Below are 16,846 nucleotides of genomic sequence, written 5' to 3' on the forward strand. Positions count from 1 at the left end.
TCCTTCTTCGGATACAACATATCTAATTTTGTCTTTATTGAAGAAAGGTGCGACATATCTTTGTAATTAGTTCAACACACACACACACACACACACACACACACACACACACACACACACACACACACACACACACACACACACACACACACACACAAGAACACATTTTGCTGAGCTAAACCATTTTTCCTTCAAAGCTGAAAAACGTTCTGCAATTTTAATCAAACTTAATCAAAATGTTGGCATTTTAGTTCTTTCAAATTTGGCTTCAGTGTGTGTATGCCATTAGTCGGATTTCTTGCAAGGTTGCCACAAGGACTGTTAACAACCACAGTTGAATTCTAAAGATGAAACACAACCTTTCAATGCATGAGCTCATGTACAACATAACGTTAGAAGGGAATATGCATATTCATAGGCCAACTCTTCACAAAAGTGCCTGTGTGTGTGTGTTTGAGAGAGAGAGAGAGAGAGAGAGAGAGAGAGAGAGAGAGAGAGAGAGAGAAAGAGAGAGAGAGAATGATTGCGTGCGTGTGGCAAAGGGTTACTCAGGATGAGCGCTCTCGTTTTAAAACGTCCTGGATAATGAACAGATGCTGCAAAATTAGGAAAGAAACATCGACTCCTCCCAGCAGTGCCCACTTTGGCCCGGTGAACTGGCACACTGGCGCACACATTGGGTTGTCCTCTCCGGAGCTCCTGGTGCTGCTGCTGGGGAACATTAAGGGACTTGGCACGGCTCTCATCCGCCAGCCTGCCAGTCTCTCTCTCTCTCTCTCTCTCTCTCTCTCTCTCTCTCTCTCTCTCTCTCTCTCTCTCCGGACCGTGGAGGAAGAGGTGGGGGGTTCGGGGAGGATTTTGATAGATGCCCTCTCCCACTGCTCACCTCTCTTTTGGGCTATCTCATACAAAAATGTAAGCAACTTTTTTTTCTTTGCTGATTAGGCCAAAAAACATACAGGCCTAAAATGAACACAAAAGTGAAACACAAGCTTTGGGTTGGTCGGTTTGAAATCAGCCTAAACTGCAGAACTGCATGTTTGATTCCCACCCGGGACTTCTACTAAACGAATGCACTCACAGGTGGGAGCTCCTGCCAAATTGAACATACTGTATGTAATTTAACGTGGTGGTTTTATATTGAACCTAAAAATTACAGACATTTAAAAAGAAAAGAAAAACAAACATAACAAAAACGAAACTTAAATCAGATTTTATTCCATTATTAAGAGTCATTATAAAATATTCTACGCACTATTAAACGCCCTGCCATGATTAGAGGTGTATATATTTTTGTTAATATTGCCTATTTGTTAAGTGCACAGAACAAAATTTGCAGAACCATAAACCCACAAGTGTTAAGTGTAAACTCAACCTCCAGAAATTAATTTATTTTTAAATTGAAAATGAAGATATCCTCGAAAAAATAAAATGTCGTTTTAAGGGGAATAAGCAGGCGGCAGGAACAAGCCACACGTATGGGCTACTATATGGTTTATGTTATTAAATATTCCCAAAACTTTCCACAATGGGATGATTTGTTAAACGAAATTGCCCGGGTTATTTACTAACACAAACACACAACTATTTTCTTCCAATTTGTGGTAAATACCCCAAAAGTGAATTTTTGCTAAATGTTATACCATCCAAACTTCAAAAATGTGCATGTAAAGTACTGATGATTGGCAGGAAATTATTAGCAAATTTTTGTTGTTGTTGTTCAGTTGCTGCAGAATTTTTTTGTTTAAATGTTTATGCAATTGATAATTAAAACTACACCAAGCTTCCAGGGCCGAGCCCCAATATGATGTCCACGCAGTTTTATTTTGAATAACACGGGAAATCATCTGAGTTAAGATAAAGGATGTAATGGTAGCCTATTGATATATATTTGTATTTATACTGGTCACCATCACTCGCCGCCCAAAGCCTGTGTGAGCCCTTACAGCAGAGAGCACCAGGACATTTTGGGAACATATGGGTTCCGGGGCAGCGCTCCAAACTTAGCCGGGGTGGCAACGGCTGCCCTTACACTGTGTGCGTGTGTGTGTGTGTGTGTGTGTGTGTGTGTGTGTGTGTGTGTGTGTGTGTGTGTGTGTGTGTGTGTGTGTGTGTGTGTGTGTGTGTGTGTCACCATGTTTGAAAAAAAAGAAGAAACATCATTTAATATTCATATAGGCTATCCAAGAAATGCTATTATTTACCCTTACTTAGGCTATGTGAGTGTTATGTTCACATGTATCCAATAGACTGATTGAATTGATTTAAACAGCCGCAGAAAAATAAATCATATATTTATAATGTTATTTATATTTAAACTGTGAACATGTTTGACGTAGCCTAAATATGAGACGTGTGTTCAAAGTTACAAGAGGTGAATCTATGAAACGTGGTTTGACTTCATAATTCATGTCTGTTGTTTAATGCATTATAGAAACAGAAGAATAAGTAGAAGAAGAAGAAGAAGCAGAAAAAGAAGAAGAAAAAGAAGAAGAAAGAGGAAAAGAAAGAAATTTAAAAGAAATAACGAATGTTTACATTTTGTCAGTGGTGTCAAAGCTATATTATGTCATGTCAGCACTGCAAAGTGCATTATTGTATTTAGGCCTACAGAATTAAAAGAGTTTTTTTTACAAAATGAATGTCTACTATCGATTTTTTTATTTAAACAGCTAAACAAAAATGCAAAACATTGGTCCAGATTACACCCACCGGAAAGGGCACAGTGCACCTTTTCCATACAAAAAGTATAATTTTCTGATCTCAGGAATAAATGAGGCATCGAAAAAAACAAACAAAAAAACACCCAGGGTGTGTTTTGATTATCTTAGTGGCTTGATGTGACATTGGTTTGCCTTTTCTTTTAGTCTGTAGCCTAAGTCATTTATTTTGCGTTGAGGGAACCAGGTGCAGAGATGTTGGGATCGAATCTAAAAAGTTCACCATCCACTGTGTTGTAAACGACGGGCACATTTTCTTGCTGCAATATATTCTTGCTGCCTATCCACAGTAGGCTTTGTATGGATTATTTGGATTTTTTACCAAATTTGAAGCTCAAACCGTCTGAATCAAACGGCTGCTACAGATACTCTCCACGGTGCTGGAACAGATTTCTTCTTCGCGTCTTGTCTTGATATGAAGCAGACCTCCATTGTTATCCCGCTGACCTTGAATGCAATAATCGGTATCCACTAACCTGCACTGTTTTGATTTGTAAACCAGGGTTTCCAGACTCTAACCAGTCTGTACTCCCCAGTCACTAAAACAAAGTCGACGAAAAACGTTTCGTCCTGCATTTCAAATCCTTTCCATACATTTTAAAGACTGCTTTGTACATTGGAGCTGTCTGCCAAGCAAAAATGACGCATTGGCACCAGTTTACTTCATCAGGAAGAGTGACAACACTGCCCTCTCCCTCCTGTCCCAGTTAATAAGATGAGGGCCCTGAGGCTCTGTGAGGAACAGGTTGTGTTGCGGCACCGGGTCAGCCTCATATTATCCAGTAACAAGCCTGCTGCAGGTTAATGTTTTCCTAAATCCTAATATCCTTCAAAGACAAATTCACTATTTATATTCGATATAAAAATGGATTATCAATCTTCCATTGAATAAAATATTGGAAAGTTATTTAATATTGTATGTTTAATCGGATAGCAAGGCTGTACAATGGGTGGCAAAAAAAACGTTGCACAGTCTCATTTATTGTCATTTTATTTTACCACACAGTTGGTTGAATACAAAGTTGAAAGACTTGAATTTTATGAAAAAAATGCTCAGCAACACATGGGATCCTTCATTTCCAATGTCTAACATTAATTACAAAAAACAACACAATAAATACGTGCAATAATCATAATAATGATAATAATAGTAATCATAATAATAACCAATTTAACATATCATTGCAAATCAAAACGAAAATATTATACCAACCATTTTATATGAAATCAAAATACAGTGCAATGGGCCAATTAGAAGAACAATGTAACAAGGGTAATATAAATAAATTAGAGTTTTTTAAAAAATGAGAAAAATGTCGGATTTCACCGTATTTTGTAGCTATATTCATTTATTTGGCAGTTGAACCATTTTGGCAACCCCAGCCTTGTCAGATGTGTTGTGTGTGTGGTGTGTGTGTGTGTGTGTGTGGTGTGTTTGTGTGTGTGTGTGTGTGTGTGTGTGTGTGTTGTGTGTGAGTGTGTGTGTGTGTGCGTGCGTGCGCGCGCAACAGTGTTTAACAGTGCTGATGAAACATACAGTGTTTTTCTGGGCCTTGCTGCCTCGCTCTGTGATATCGTTGGGTTTTGCATAGATGCGAAACGATTGATTGAAGAACAGCCTCTGCTAAAACAACCCAACTAGCACTTCTTTTATTATCGGTTCAGCATTTCCCTCTGAATCTTTTTTTATATTTCATTATTTCCAAAAAAAACACAACCTCCCAAATCTCGCACGTACAGGCGAGTAAATACGATTTGCTCAATGATTTATTTCTAATTTCACAATATTAGAAAATCACCGCCAATGTCAAGGTGTAGCTGTAGCCAGTGATGTAGTGGTAAATAAAGAAGTGGGTAAACTTTAACTTCCAGTCATCCAAATGACACCGATACAAACACAAATCGCACTTTAAAAGACATTATGATGCTTAGTTTGTCAAATTTCCTTCTACAGACTTATTTCAGGTTTAGAAGCTGGATAACTTCTGTTGCACAAATCCGATTGTGGGTTAGATGATTACCCTCCACTACATCCCTGACTATAGCAAAAAAAAATGTTAAGACAGAATAAATGAAAGGAAAACACTAATGACAACGAGTAAAACATCTCTCAAGAATGTCTGTTTCCCGGCGCGGACTCTTGTTAAAGTGTGCCGTAGAGATTGTTGATTGCAAGGGGCGCACGTTGGGCTTCTCATTTTAATTGTGAAAAAACGCGTTCAGTTCATCATACACTGGGGCCCTGTCGTGGTGTAAGTGTATGTCGTGGTAAGGCAGGACGTTTTCAGAGTGAATGCCGCTCCGGGCCCCCGAGGAGCCAAACACCAGGTTGTGGGGCCCGGTGTTTCTGGAGCCAGGCAGGCCGGAGTAATGCATAGCAGAGTAGTGGTACCCCTTCTCGTTGTCGGGGGACGCAGAGCCTTGGTGCTTCAGGGAAAAGTTGCCATTGATGCACAGTGGCGGGCTGAGGGGCCCCTCATACTCGGGGCTGTTATACTCTGGAGATCCGCTCCCACCGTACAGAGAATCGTAAGCCGAGTAGCCGTGCGTCCTCAGCGGATGCGAGTTTGAGCCCGAACCCGGCTGGCAGTGGGGACTGGAGAGACGCGCACACTGGTATGGGTAGGAATGCATGGAGAAGGAGCTGGACCCGTACCTCCCCCCGTCCTGACACTGCTGTTCGGTTAGGAAGTTACGGGAGTTCAACTGCAGGCACCCCGCCACCAGGTTGGTCGTGGGCTGGGAGAGTCCCTTGCACAGCGTCTGGACGTAAGCCACAAGGTCAGGCCTTTTTCCAGAGCGCAATATCTCCGATAAGGCCCAGATATAGTTTTTGGCCAACCGCAGTGTCTCGATTTTGGAAAGTTTTTGCGTTTTGGAGTAGCAGGGCACCACTTTACGCAGATTGTCGAGCGCAGAGTTCAGGTCGTGCATGCGGGTCCGCTCCCGTGCATTGGCTTTTACCCGCCGCATCTTGGAGCGCTCTACACGGGCCGGGGTCATTTTGCGCTTCTTGGGACCCCTTTTCTTGGGCCTGTCCCCCCCTGTATCCTCTCCGTCGTCGTCGTCCTCCTCCTCCACCTCATCGTCCTCGTCGTCTTCCCCGGCGTGCTCGGAGTGCGTACGGCTGCTTCCTCTCAGCTCAGATCCCTCCGTGTCCTCCTGGGTGTCCTGGTCCTCTTCTTTGAGCTTGGAATCCTCGTCATCGCTGTCCTCCGCCCAGCCCGAGTATTTCTGCACATCGGGAAGCAGCGAGGGGTCACTGAAAAGCCTCGTCAACATTGTGGCTCGATCTGGAGAAAAGAGAAAATGAAATAGAATATGAGGCCTCACAAGCACAGGACATGCACAGAGAGCCTACATACAATAGAATAAAACGAAGGTACATTTCTGTCCAAGAACCCGTAACAGATAAAAACGCAGTCGGCTTTAAGGTTAAACTCACTATTGCGCACGTCTAAACATCCGGATATTGGGGCTAGAAGTATTTTCGAAGTTCCACTAAAGATGTAAATTTCAAAGTGCATGGTCACTAAAACTTATTATTAACATAGTGACGTTTTGATATAAAATATCCCCGAGTCGTTATTTTTGCCTAAGGTACAGATTAAATAAACAGTAAATTTGGAGGGAATTAAAAAAAAGAAAGAAGAGAAATCATCTCTTTAAGCTTTGCGCTGAGTTACAGCCAGACGGATCCCCATTTAATTCCCTGCTGTCATCCGTGTGCCCTGTCGCGTCCTCTCGCAGCGGGTCCCAGCGGCAGGGGCCACATTACAGGTCCCATGGGGGCCCCCACTTTCACTCCTCCTGACGCCCATATACACTCCTGGCTGCATTCCAGCACTGTTCATCCACACCATACACCTCTCCTCAGAGGAGGAAAAAGGGATTTCATTAAATTGATAGGTTCTCCGTTTAAAGTCACGCTGATGATTAAATAAAGGCTTACATACAGATCCTAACTTAAGCTGTAAAAAGGCTTTGAGAGCAATTGTAATACTATGGCCTATAAGAAGAACCAGGAGGTGGTTCGACAAAATGAAACCTTTAAATTGTGTTATAATTATAATAATAACCTAATAATAATAATAGTCATAATAATCATCATAATAATAATGCATTTTTCTAGGCGACAAATACTTAGATATAGATATGTATATATCTACATATAGATATATAAGATATAAAAAAATACCTCAAATATCATTATAGGCTCAGTTAAAACGAACCACAATTGAGCTAGTATCAACCAATTAACTATTAACAGTCAACTATCAAACAAACATGCCAATTAATTCATCTAAAATGAAAAAGAAATGTGTCAGCCTACCACTTTATTAGTAAGAGCAGTCCCATCCCAGTAAAAATGGCTACTGAGAGACAGGTGATGTTTGACAGCTTCAATAAGGCTCCACTGGCTTCTTCCCTGTGTGTTTAACTTCCCATCTATTATTATAGTGCAGCAGCAGATAGACTTGCAGCCCACATTAAGGTGGGCTGTGATGGTTGGTTAATTATCTCGGGGGGTGTGCCAGGGGCAAAATCTAGTTTTTAAATCTCAGGCTCAGGAGGTTTGGTCAATTAAAAAAAAAAAAAAAAAACACTACAACGTTTAATTAACAGACCATGCATCTTACACGAAATAGATTTCACACATAATCCAGTATGCACGAGTGCACGATTTCAAAGCATTTTTTAGTCTGCGATAACCCTTAACATATGTATCCTTTTAGCCCTCGTTAAATATAAAAAAAACATCTCGAGAAACACAATTAACCAATCTAGCAAAAAAAAACAGTTCCACTGTAAGAGCAACGACTGTGGTTTACACAATGTTGTGTCGAGATAGATTGTTGAAGATAAAACTAGACAAACAGATATAAATCATGCTGCACACTGCCTGTCACAGTCAATGGCGTTGTCCCACCCTTTCATTTGCTGCGATCTTGAACGTGCAAATCATCGATAAAATCATCAATAAATCTCCCATTAAGCTTGAGGACGTCCTTCGCTGAGGCAACGGAGCTGATGTCAAAATCTTCCCCAGAATTTGTTTTGTTCTCTTGCATACTCGTTGTCTTTTGTTTCTCTGATTAAGAGTCCAGACGCAGGAATCTCTAAATCAAATTAGGGTCCGATAGGATCTATTTACAGCCTGCGCGATGCTGTGAGGAGCTACTCCAAGCCTCAGGACTGTTCCGTGTAAATGATCCTGGAGGAGTGAAATCGGGACCGGGAGACTCTTGTCTTTTGACTCGAGCGTGGTATTTGATCTTAGCTTTCATAATCCAGGTAGGTATGATGTCAAAAGTTGAAGGGCACGCAGAGGGAGAGCGGGGGAGTGAGGAAGAATTTGTTCAAGCGCGCTCATACGGAAATCTAATAAAACGACAAACAACAAATTGCCTTGTTTATCAATTTATGACATTTGTTTTTTGTTGGAAAATATTTCAAAGTGTGCCATCACCAGATTCAAACAGACTACATAGATACTGTGGATCAATAGGTACCAGAGCAAAACCACAGATATGGGAGGCGATTACATATTAGATGTCTATATGGATTCATGCCAGTAGCTTTTTACCTTTAAACAGTAAAAGATAACAGTGCTTTAATTCACCAAAACAGGCGATCGAAAGCACGTTAGAACTGTATAACACAGATGACACCTTGCATTAATAGACATCTGTTCATCTGTTTATTAGATTCATTTTCTCCTCCATTTTGGACGGGCACTTCACCATCCAGGATGAATCTTTTCTTTTTGGAATTGTTGTTGTTTGTGTTCCAACTTACCTCGGCTCGAGCTCTTCACAAGGGATTGGGAGGAGAAAAAAAACACGCGCTTGAGTTTTAGACCATCTTCGGGGACCGCACGAGCGAGCGAACCAACGCTCCCTATCTGTGTATGGGTGCAGGCAGCGCGCGGCTTCCTTTCTCTGACGCTGATGGGTTGTTAAGAAGAGCTTCTCTCCCAGCGCGCGCACTCGAGTAACTGGAGCTTGTGAACGAACGTGCGTCTTGGCGTGTCTGTGTGTATGTCTAAGTGAGTAAGTGAGCATGTATGCATGTATGTATGTATGTATGTATGTATGCGTGGGTGCATGTGCGTGTGGGTGCGCGTGTGGCAACCGTGAGCTACCGGGGACGGGGTTACATACCAGTTAAGGCTGTGATGCCAGCGCCCATATGGCTGGCACGTCACCGGCAAGAGCCATCACATGAGAGCCCGGTGATTGACATGCGCCCGCATTCGGAGAGAGAGATTTGCCCGCGGGGGAAGAGAGACATAGAGAGAGAGAGGGGGAGAGAGAGAGAGAGAGAGAGAGAGAGAGAGAGAGAGAAGAAGAAGAAGAAGGAGGAGGCAGGAGGTGGAGGAGGAGGAGGAGGAGGAGGAGGGCTCCGCCATCTGTCACCGCGCTAGAGCTCACACAGCCAGAAAAAAAGAGGAAAAACAGAAGAGAAAGGGAGAAAATAAAATGGTGGAACAACAAAACTCATCGTTGACCTGTGCTGCTGCTTCCAGGGATGCAGACTATTTGTTTAATGAAACCTGTGAATTTCCTCATTCATCTGCCAAACTCCCTCGTCTAGTTAGAGAAGAGCTCATACAGTATCCCAGCAATAACCATGCCGACGATTATGGCGATAATATTGAAGGTAAATATAGCCACAATAAAGTTCGATCAGGGAGTGTTGTATTGATTTCTCACTATCGCCCATAAAGTGTCTAAGCCATACTATTGCAGTGTTATATGAAATAAGTTAAGCTTAAAAAAAATCATATCTGCACAAGCAATTCATCACTTTAAAAGGATATATTTTCACATACAAGTTTGAGAAGATAATACAATAATACTGTGGAGCCTATTATAAAATTACATGAATTAACTCTTCAGCAAATGTAAGGTGGGTAAACTGGATTTAGTTGCAGGGTTTACCCTCATATCTCTGGTTTAAGGGTGGTAGGGGGATGGGGATGCATTATAAGTGCATTAAGGCCCTGGAACAGAAGGCATATTGTTTATTTATTTACCTAATTGGATCAAATTATGCTTCAATGTATTCAGAGGAACAACAACCAAAACCAATTGTGATTTACTCTGTCTCTTGTGGGCACAAATCCGGGCACAGATGACCCACTTGTCAAAGCTGCAAATTAGTCAGATCAGAAGATATACTATTGTGTAGGCTTCTGCTGCATGCATGGTGTGTGTGGATTGGTGCTCATGAGGTTAAGTGTGAAGATCAAATGTTTACTGGTAGCTGTGGCCGAATGTGTGGGGTTTGGCAGAGATGCTGCTGGTGTTTCCTGCATGCAATGCTGAGTGAGGGGCGCCTGCAGGGGCGAGCATCAGAGAAAGAGGGAAGGAGACACAGTAAGAGGAAGTGTAAGAGAGAGAGAGTGAGACCCAGGTGTGCAGGCCCACTAGGGATGTATGAAAAATTAGGAGAAGGGGGGGGGGAGCTGTTGATGACAAGGGATTGGTGCTGGCAGGAGCTGGCAGAGGCATGTTGGCACATCATTGGCGTAGACTATATACATTCCTCACCACCAGCATCCTGGTCCCCTCAGTATGTCTGCTTCACTCCATTGTGTCCATCCCAGCTCCAAGATCTCTCTATTTAGCAGACATTAGTGGAGTTAATGTGGGAGAAATGAGCTCGATGACCACCAAGTCCAACTTGGCACAAAGACACCCACTGGACTGAGGGAACAGGGACCTGGAGGCTGAGAAATAGCTGATAGAAGCTCATCATGTCCTTGGGCCTGCATCACCCCTACATCTCCTCCACAGCCACAATTGAGGGAGCGTTTTGGGGGTTGCGGGGTCATCCCTGGGGTCACAAGTAGTGTGGCAGCTGTGGCTAGGGAGCCGTGATGCCGCACATCCGCTAATGTGTCTTATCCCTTATGGGATGAGGGGATGGTAACCTGGCACCACCCCAAACCATGGAGGGGTGATTGTGTTAGTGTGTGTGTGTGTGTTTGTGTGTGTGGAGGGGGAGTAGAGGGGCATCCAGCTTCACTGCCAGCCAAATCGGTGCCCTATCCTACCTCAGCTGCATTGAGGGGGGGGGGGGGGGGGGGGGGTTCTCCACAAGTCCCAAACAACCTTAAGGTCACCTTGCCAAAATAAATGCTAAATGTCAACAGCATGGCTTTAGCCAGTGCTGGGCAGAAGGCAACCCCAATCAGGGGGGCTTTGATCTGATAATGAAATGCCGGAGGAGAGCTTGTTTGGAATTATGATATTTTAGAATTACTTTGCATCCTGTTTGTATGCGGATTAGTCTTAAGTAAGTGCCACCTGCTGTGCTTTTTCATAGGCTAAATGCATGTAATCAAAATTAAGCTCTTTCCCTTTAAGATATCAAATTCTCCATCACTTTTTTTTCTTCTATGGTCAAATGACACCCAATAGCCTTTCAAAGTCATCAAGCCACACCTCCGTACCTTTGTCATCTTTCTCCTCCCTTCCTCCTTTTCTCCCTGTCAGACAAGTGAGGTGATGACCTGCACTTCAGTTGTCTTTCTGGAAGAAGTGCAAACTTCTGTTGGCACAAATATGAAATACAGCGTGCACAAGCACACACACGCACACAACACACACACACACACACACACACACACACACACACACACACACACACACAAATACACACACAGACCCTCCCACCCCCACCAGACTCCCGGACCCCATCTGCACTCTCTTCTCTCCAGCCCCCTAATTGCATATGCACAAATGCAAATGCCTATTAATTAATTACTTGACTAATTAGTGCAGTGGTATTTTAGAGCGATAAATCAAGTGGATGGGGCCGAGGATGGCAGGGCAGGAGGAGGGCTGTACGGAGCATCAACAATAAACCCACACCAGAGGGAGAGCTCCTATTGTACAAGTCCTGTGTGTGAATGGGAGTGTGCTGTGAAGAGGGTGTGCACACTGTAGCTTCTGAAGTGAAGCACCGTTTAAAAATGCTGAAGAGCCCAAAGAAGTGACTGAGCGTGGTAAGTACTCTCTGTCTAAAAAAGGATGGGAGAAAGGTAGCGAGACAGAGGAGAATAAATTTAGGTTGCATATGAGATTTGACCTCTGCTCTACGAACTGTGTTGTTCCTGGCACGTGGCCAAGCTTGGATGCTCGTTGCACCTATTTTCACAAAAGGGAAACCAGCAGCTACATACTGTGACTGCTCCTACTGATGCATATTTATGCTGATATTGTAAACCTTGTACAATAGTTCAATGAGCATAACAGTTGGCATCATTTACGCAGTGATACTGATGTGATAATTGTGGCATCTGTGATTGGGAGGTGAATAATTCTGGCAGCCGTGGTAAGTTGTGTCTGTGTGTGTGTGTTTCTGTGTGTGTGTATGTGCGTGTGCCTGTAGGTGTGCCAGACCCCCACCATAGGTACCCATGGAGATCTCCGGACTGAAATATTCATTCTTGTTTGCTCGCCCAGACAGTGTGGTCCTAATTGCAGCATCAGAAAGCTCCACCTCTCCCTCTTGTCTGGCTTGGCTGCTGTGGAAACAAACCTCATCTGGGAGCAGTATACCTGTGTGAGTATGCGTGTGTGTGTGTGTGTGTGTGTGTGTGTGTGTGTGTGTGTGTGTACATCCGTCCTCCTTTTGAACTAGAGTTGGTAGATTTGTGCTTGGCTCACTCTTCCCTCACTTTCTCACTCATTCACAAACTGCGCACAAAAGCACATTTTCAAGGAGCGGTTCGCATCATCAGTCTGTCAGATTCATTCATCTAATTTGTCTGCATTTCACATTCTCCATGTATTTCCAGCTTCCCTACTTCCCCCTGCTTGTGTGTTGGAGTTGGGTCTACTATTGATCTCTCTGTCAACATGTCTGTCTTTCGATCTATCGGTCCACAGGGTGTGTGTGAAGCTTGGGAGTTTTTCATCAGTTCCCGTGCCAACCCGACCCGTGCCTGGCCAAGCTGAACCATCTTGTGGGATTTTTGGCTTTTAATTATAGTAAGAGAGGATTAATTATGGCAGGGGAAACAAGGGGCCATGCATTATTGATGCTATGAGTGAAGGGCTGGAGGGGGTAGAGGGTGCTAATTAAATCACTGCCCTACTGCCTCGTCCTCCTCTGTCTCTGCCTCCACCATGTCTTCCACCTGCTACAACTCAAACACCCCACCCGACTTGCTGCTCCCACCCACCCACACTTTTATTGTCACCAACACAAACACTCATACCTCTGTTGTCATTTCACATGATGTTTTTCTGACTGCTGTTTACTTTTTACCCCAGTCTACTTCAGCCAAATCCTCAACTCAGAGTTTGAAATACCTTCCACAAACCATCAAACCCTCCTCACCTTTCCAGGAATCTCACACCGATTTAGTGTTTACTTCCTCTTCTTAGGTCTCAGTCGTGTAACCAAAGATTTTCTCTCTGTCTCCATAGCACATCTTGCCTGCTGCCACATCCTGTTGGTAATGATTGGTACATCTATTCAATGTGCCTCAGTGGTGACATGTTTTGAATTTGCTTCTATCCTAAAAGAGCACCTCCGTTTCAATTTCAGCCCCCATTAGGAAAGCTTCTTCCAGTCAGCAAGGGACGAGCCTGAAGAGTCAAATGTAACTAAAGGCTGCCATCTACTGGAATTCATTTCCAATTATCACTTTTTATCATTTCTATACAACCAGTCACCAGGTATAAGCTCAATGTCTTGCCTTTACTTACACTTTATCTGTTTAACATTGAAATGAAATTTAAGTAAAATAATCATTCAAAAGCTGTCCATACATTTTTGTATTTTGCCATAAGGAAGAAAATCAGAAACTCTATGGTGATAGAGTAATTTTTTAAATATAATTTTCCAGTCACTGTTAGAGTACTAAAGTGTACTGGTAATGACCTATGAAGTTATTTACATTACTCATGAGTTACACAAGTTTTTCCAACATCTTTTTTGTTGTTGTTGCCAAAGACCACTAAATAGACCACAGACAAATCTTTGATGTCGTTGGAATTTGTTACAGTCCCACATCTGTGCTGTGTGTTGCTGTCTATCTTTGCTGAAAGTTTACAGACAACTGTGCAGAGAGTGAAATCTTCATTTTGCAGGGAACCTCAATTGGATCCCAACAAGGTTTTCTGGGGGTGTTTAGACCCCAGTTTGAGAACAACACTTTTAATTTCTGTTTAACCTTCCACATTGATGCCATAGTCTTCCTATCTCCCGTAATTGGTCTCTTCTCTTTTTATTCCTGTTATTCTCTCTCTAAATTCTAGGGAGTTATCCCATAACGCGTTGTGTTATCCCAACACATTCCAGATGGATAGTGGTTCCCTGGCGTCTGACATTGCAATGACAACAAGCGGAGGATGTAATCCCCTGTCTATCCCTTTGTTTTTCTGTCATATGTTCCACATTGCCAAGTGCACCATTTTGGGCCAGGACTTCCGCAGAAGGGACCTGGTGGTTAAAGAAATCTTCCTTCAATCAGACATTGTGGTTTAAAGTCAAACATCCACCCTGCAGAAATAGGTAAGTTAATCACTGGGTAGTCTCGTGTTGGCAGACCTGTCTCCACAGGGCTGCTGCGGAGAAGGCACTGGCTAGTCCACACAACATTCCTGGATGAGAGAAAAATGTGCTCTGGTTTATTGGCATTTCTTTAAACCAATCACAATCATCTTGGCTCCTGACCCTATGACTGTGCTTCTGCAAAATAGCTTTGGTGGAACAGGTGTACATTCAAAAGTTGTTTTAGTCATGCAACAGAGCACTCAGATTGGACAGATAGCCTAGCTAGCTGTCTGGATTTACCCTGCAGAGATCGGAGGAGAAGTTAACCATAGTCCTCATAAATCGACCAGAGTTTAGAATGTCAACACACAGAAAGCAGAAGTTGACGGACATCGAAAATGAAGGAGATCCAGCACAACTTCCGGCGGCACTTGAACTATCCTGTAAATGAAACGTCGTTGTAGATGAAGACTAATCACTGGGTTGCAAAGAAAAAGTGTTAAGTACAAACAAATCATAACAATAGGAAGATCCATAAAATGCAAGTTTTAGGAACTCACAAAACATCCTTAGCTGTGTCAGACTCCTGACCTCTGGATGGGGTCAAAGAGAACTAAATGATCAATACAATTACCACTGTCAAGCCATTTTAAATCGTAATTACACCAATGGAACAGCAGATGGTGCAGATGGTGCACAAGCATTATTCATTCCAACACAGTGCAACCCAACTAAAGCTGGTACTGAAACTGCTGGGCAGTGCAGCCGTCCCAGGTGTGTGTGACCATGACTGTTCATGCAAACAGTACCTGATTATTGTGTGAATGTATGTTATATAACCGGATAGAGGGGATGAGTGAGGAGTCAAGTGAGGTGTTGAATGACACTGCCTCTCTGTGCCCCTTAACTGAATTACCAGGACACCTGCTATGATGGTACAAAAGCCTCTCTGTGATCATGATTAATGGAATATTTTACCTTTTACAGTGATTTCTGTCCCTAAAATCCCCTGTGAAGGTATCAGCTTATTATTTCTGAGCACCTGCCGGTAGAGAGAATTAGGTAGCATGAGAGAGATGGGTTTGATAGAGTGGATACCAAGAACAATGTTTGTTATATATTTTTTCTTCTCCTGTGTTTTTTTCCTTTTTGTTTTGACCTATAATTCAGTCAGAATACACACCCAGAATGCATTTGGTCTTTGTAGCAGGTCAGGTATCAACTGTAGGAAGTCTGATGGGCCTGTGAATGACTTTCATAACAGTGAGGTTTTTGTCAGCACATATTACAAGATGCATCATTTAGGAGTAGAATTACACACTTTCTTTCTAATCTGTCTTTGGAGCTGGTTTGGAGTGTCTCCAGTGTGTGTGTGTGTGTGTGTGTGTGTGTGTTTGTGTGTGTGTGAGAAAGTGAGAGAGAGACACATTTTGTACAGCATGTCCCTGCTTGCTGCTGGAGTTATTATCAGGCTTGAAGTTCTCAGGCTGAAAGTGTGATCTATCTTTTAGAGGTTTTCCTCTGGTTCTGCCAGCACAGAGATATCATGACATGCCTGACACAAAACATATAAACACAGTGAAGTGTAAGAAAAGTAGAAGCAGACACATGTGGGCCTACATATAGAAGGGTTTAATCAATGTCTGCAAATACATCAACAACATCAAGAGTGGAGCATGTGACACAGCAGGCTTAATTAGAGCTACAAACAAATACAGACACTTCCAGGGGTATTCAAACATTGCAGAGAGGCTAGCAGTGGTTACATAATATTACACAAATAACAGATCAAACATTAACAAATTAATAAAAGTGGCGCAGCATCAAGACATTGGAAATATCACGATCAGATGAGGTAAACACAGAACATCAACAGTGAGAGTTTTTTTTTTAAATTTGAGGTGAGGATTAGCTTTGTTAATCCATTCATGCACAAAGGAGTTCATAAACTGAAGAATATCCATTTGGTTTCCAATTAGAGCTATTTGTTCTACTTGTCAGCGTGTCAGCAATGTGGAGTAATTTGTTAGACACCCAAGGAATTTACAATGCCTGGCTGCTCTGACACTTTTGTGTTCATATATTTGATAGATTACCTAACAATTTGTCACAATGCCGCAGAAGGAGAAGTTGCCCATGTTTGTGGTGCAACCATTTATATTGTTGTATTGCTTTGACATTGTGATGATTAACCAAATGTTTACCTTCTCCACATAACAAAAAGCCAAACAGCTTCACATTTTAATCCAGCCTAATCCCAACTGTTCTTGTGGTGCTGTAGATGACAAGCTGACAGGGCAGAGCGACCCTCCAAGAGTAAATATTGTTAGATTTGCCCAAGAACAGAACGTGTTGTCTGAATTTGAATCAGATTTACTGGTCTCCACATGCTAATACCCTATTCTATAAATCATTTGATGTACATCAAACTTTGATTAAGTATTTCCAACAGTGTAGCACAAAGTTAAGCACTCTCTTTTCTGATCAACTGTAATTAGGTCAATGATTTTATTCTTATTTTCTATTTTGTAGTTTTACTCTTTTACTCTTTTTTTCTTTCCTTAATAAATCTGCAAACCAACGCTGGAAGACACATTATGACACATTAA

The 16,846-nt window shown here is 42.5% G+C and overlaps 1 protein-coding gene across 1 annotated transcript; it reads right to left on the minus strand.

Annotated features, from left to right (window-relative positions):
* Positions 1-3,693: 3,693 nt before the first annotated feature.
* Positions 3,694-7,324, minus strand: LOC116702645 (neurogenic differentiation factor 2; the record flags this gene model as incomplete). The annotated part of the gene is given in 2 exon segments (XM_032536966.1): positions 3,694-6,010; positions 7,055-7,324. A coding segment is annotated over 1 exon segment (1,083 nt). The 3' UTR covers positions 3,694-4,919.
* Positions 7,325-16,846: the final 9,522 nt, after the last annotated feature.

Source organism: Etheostoma spectabile, chromosome 15, assembly GCF_008692095.1.
Source record: "Etheostoma spectabile isolate EspeVRDwgs_2016 chromosome 15, UIUC_Espe_1.0, whole genome shotgun sequence".
NCBI classification, from domain to species: Eukaryota; Metazoa; Chordata; class Actinopteri; order Perciformes; family Percidae; genus Etheostoma; species Etheostoma spectabile.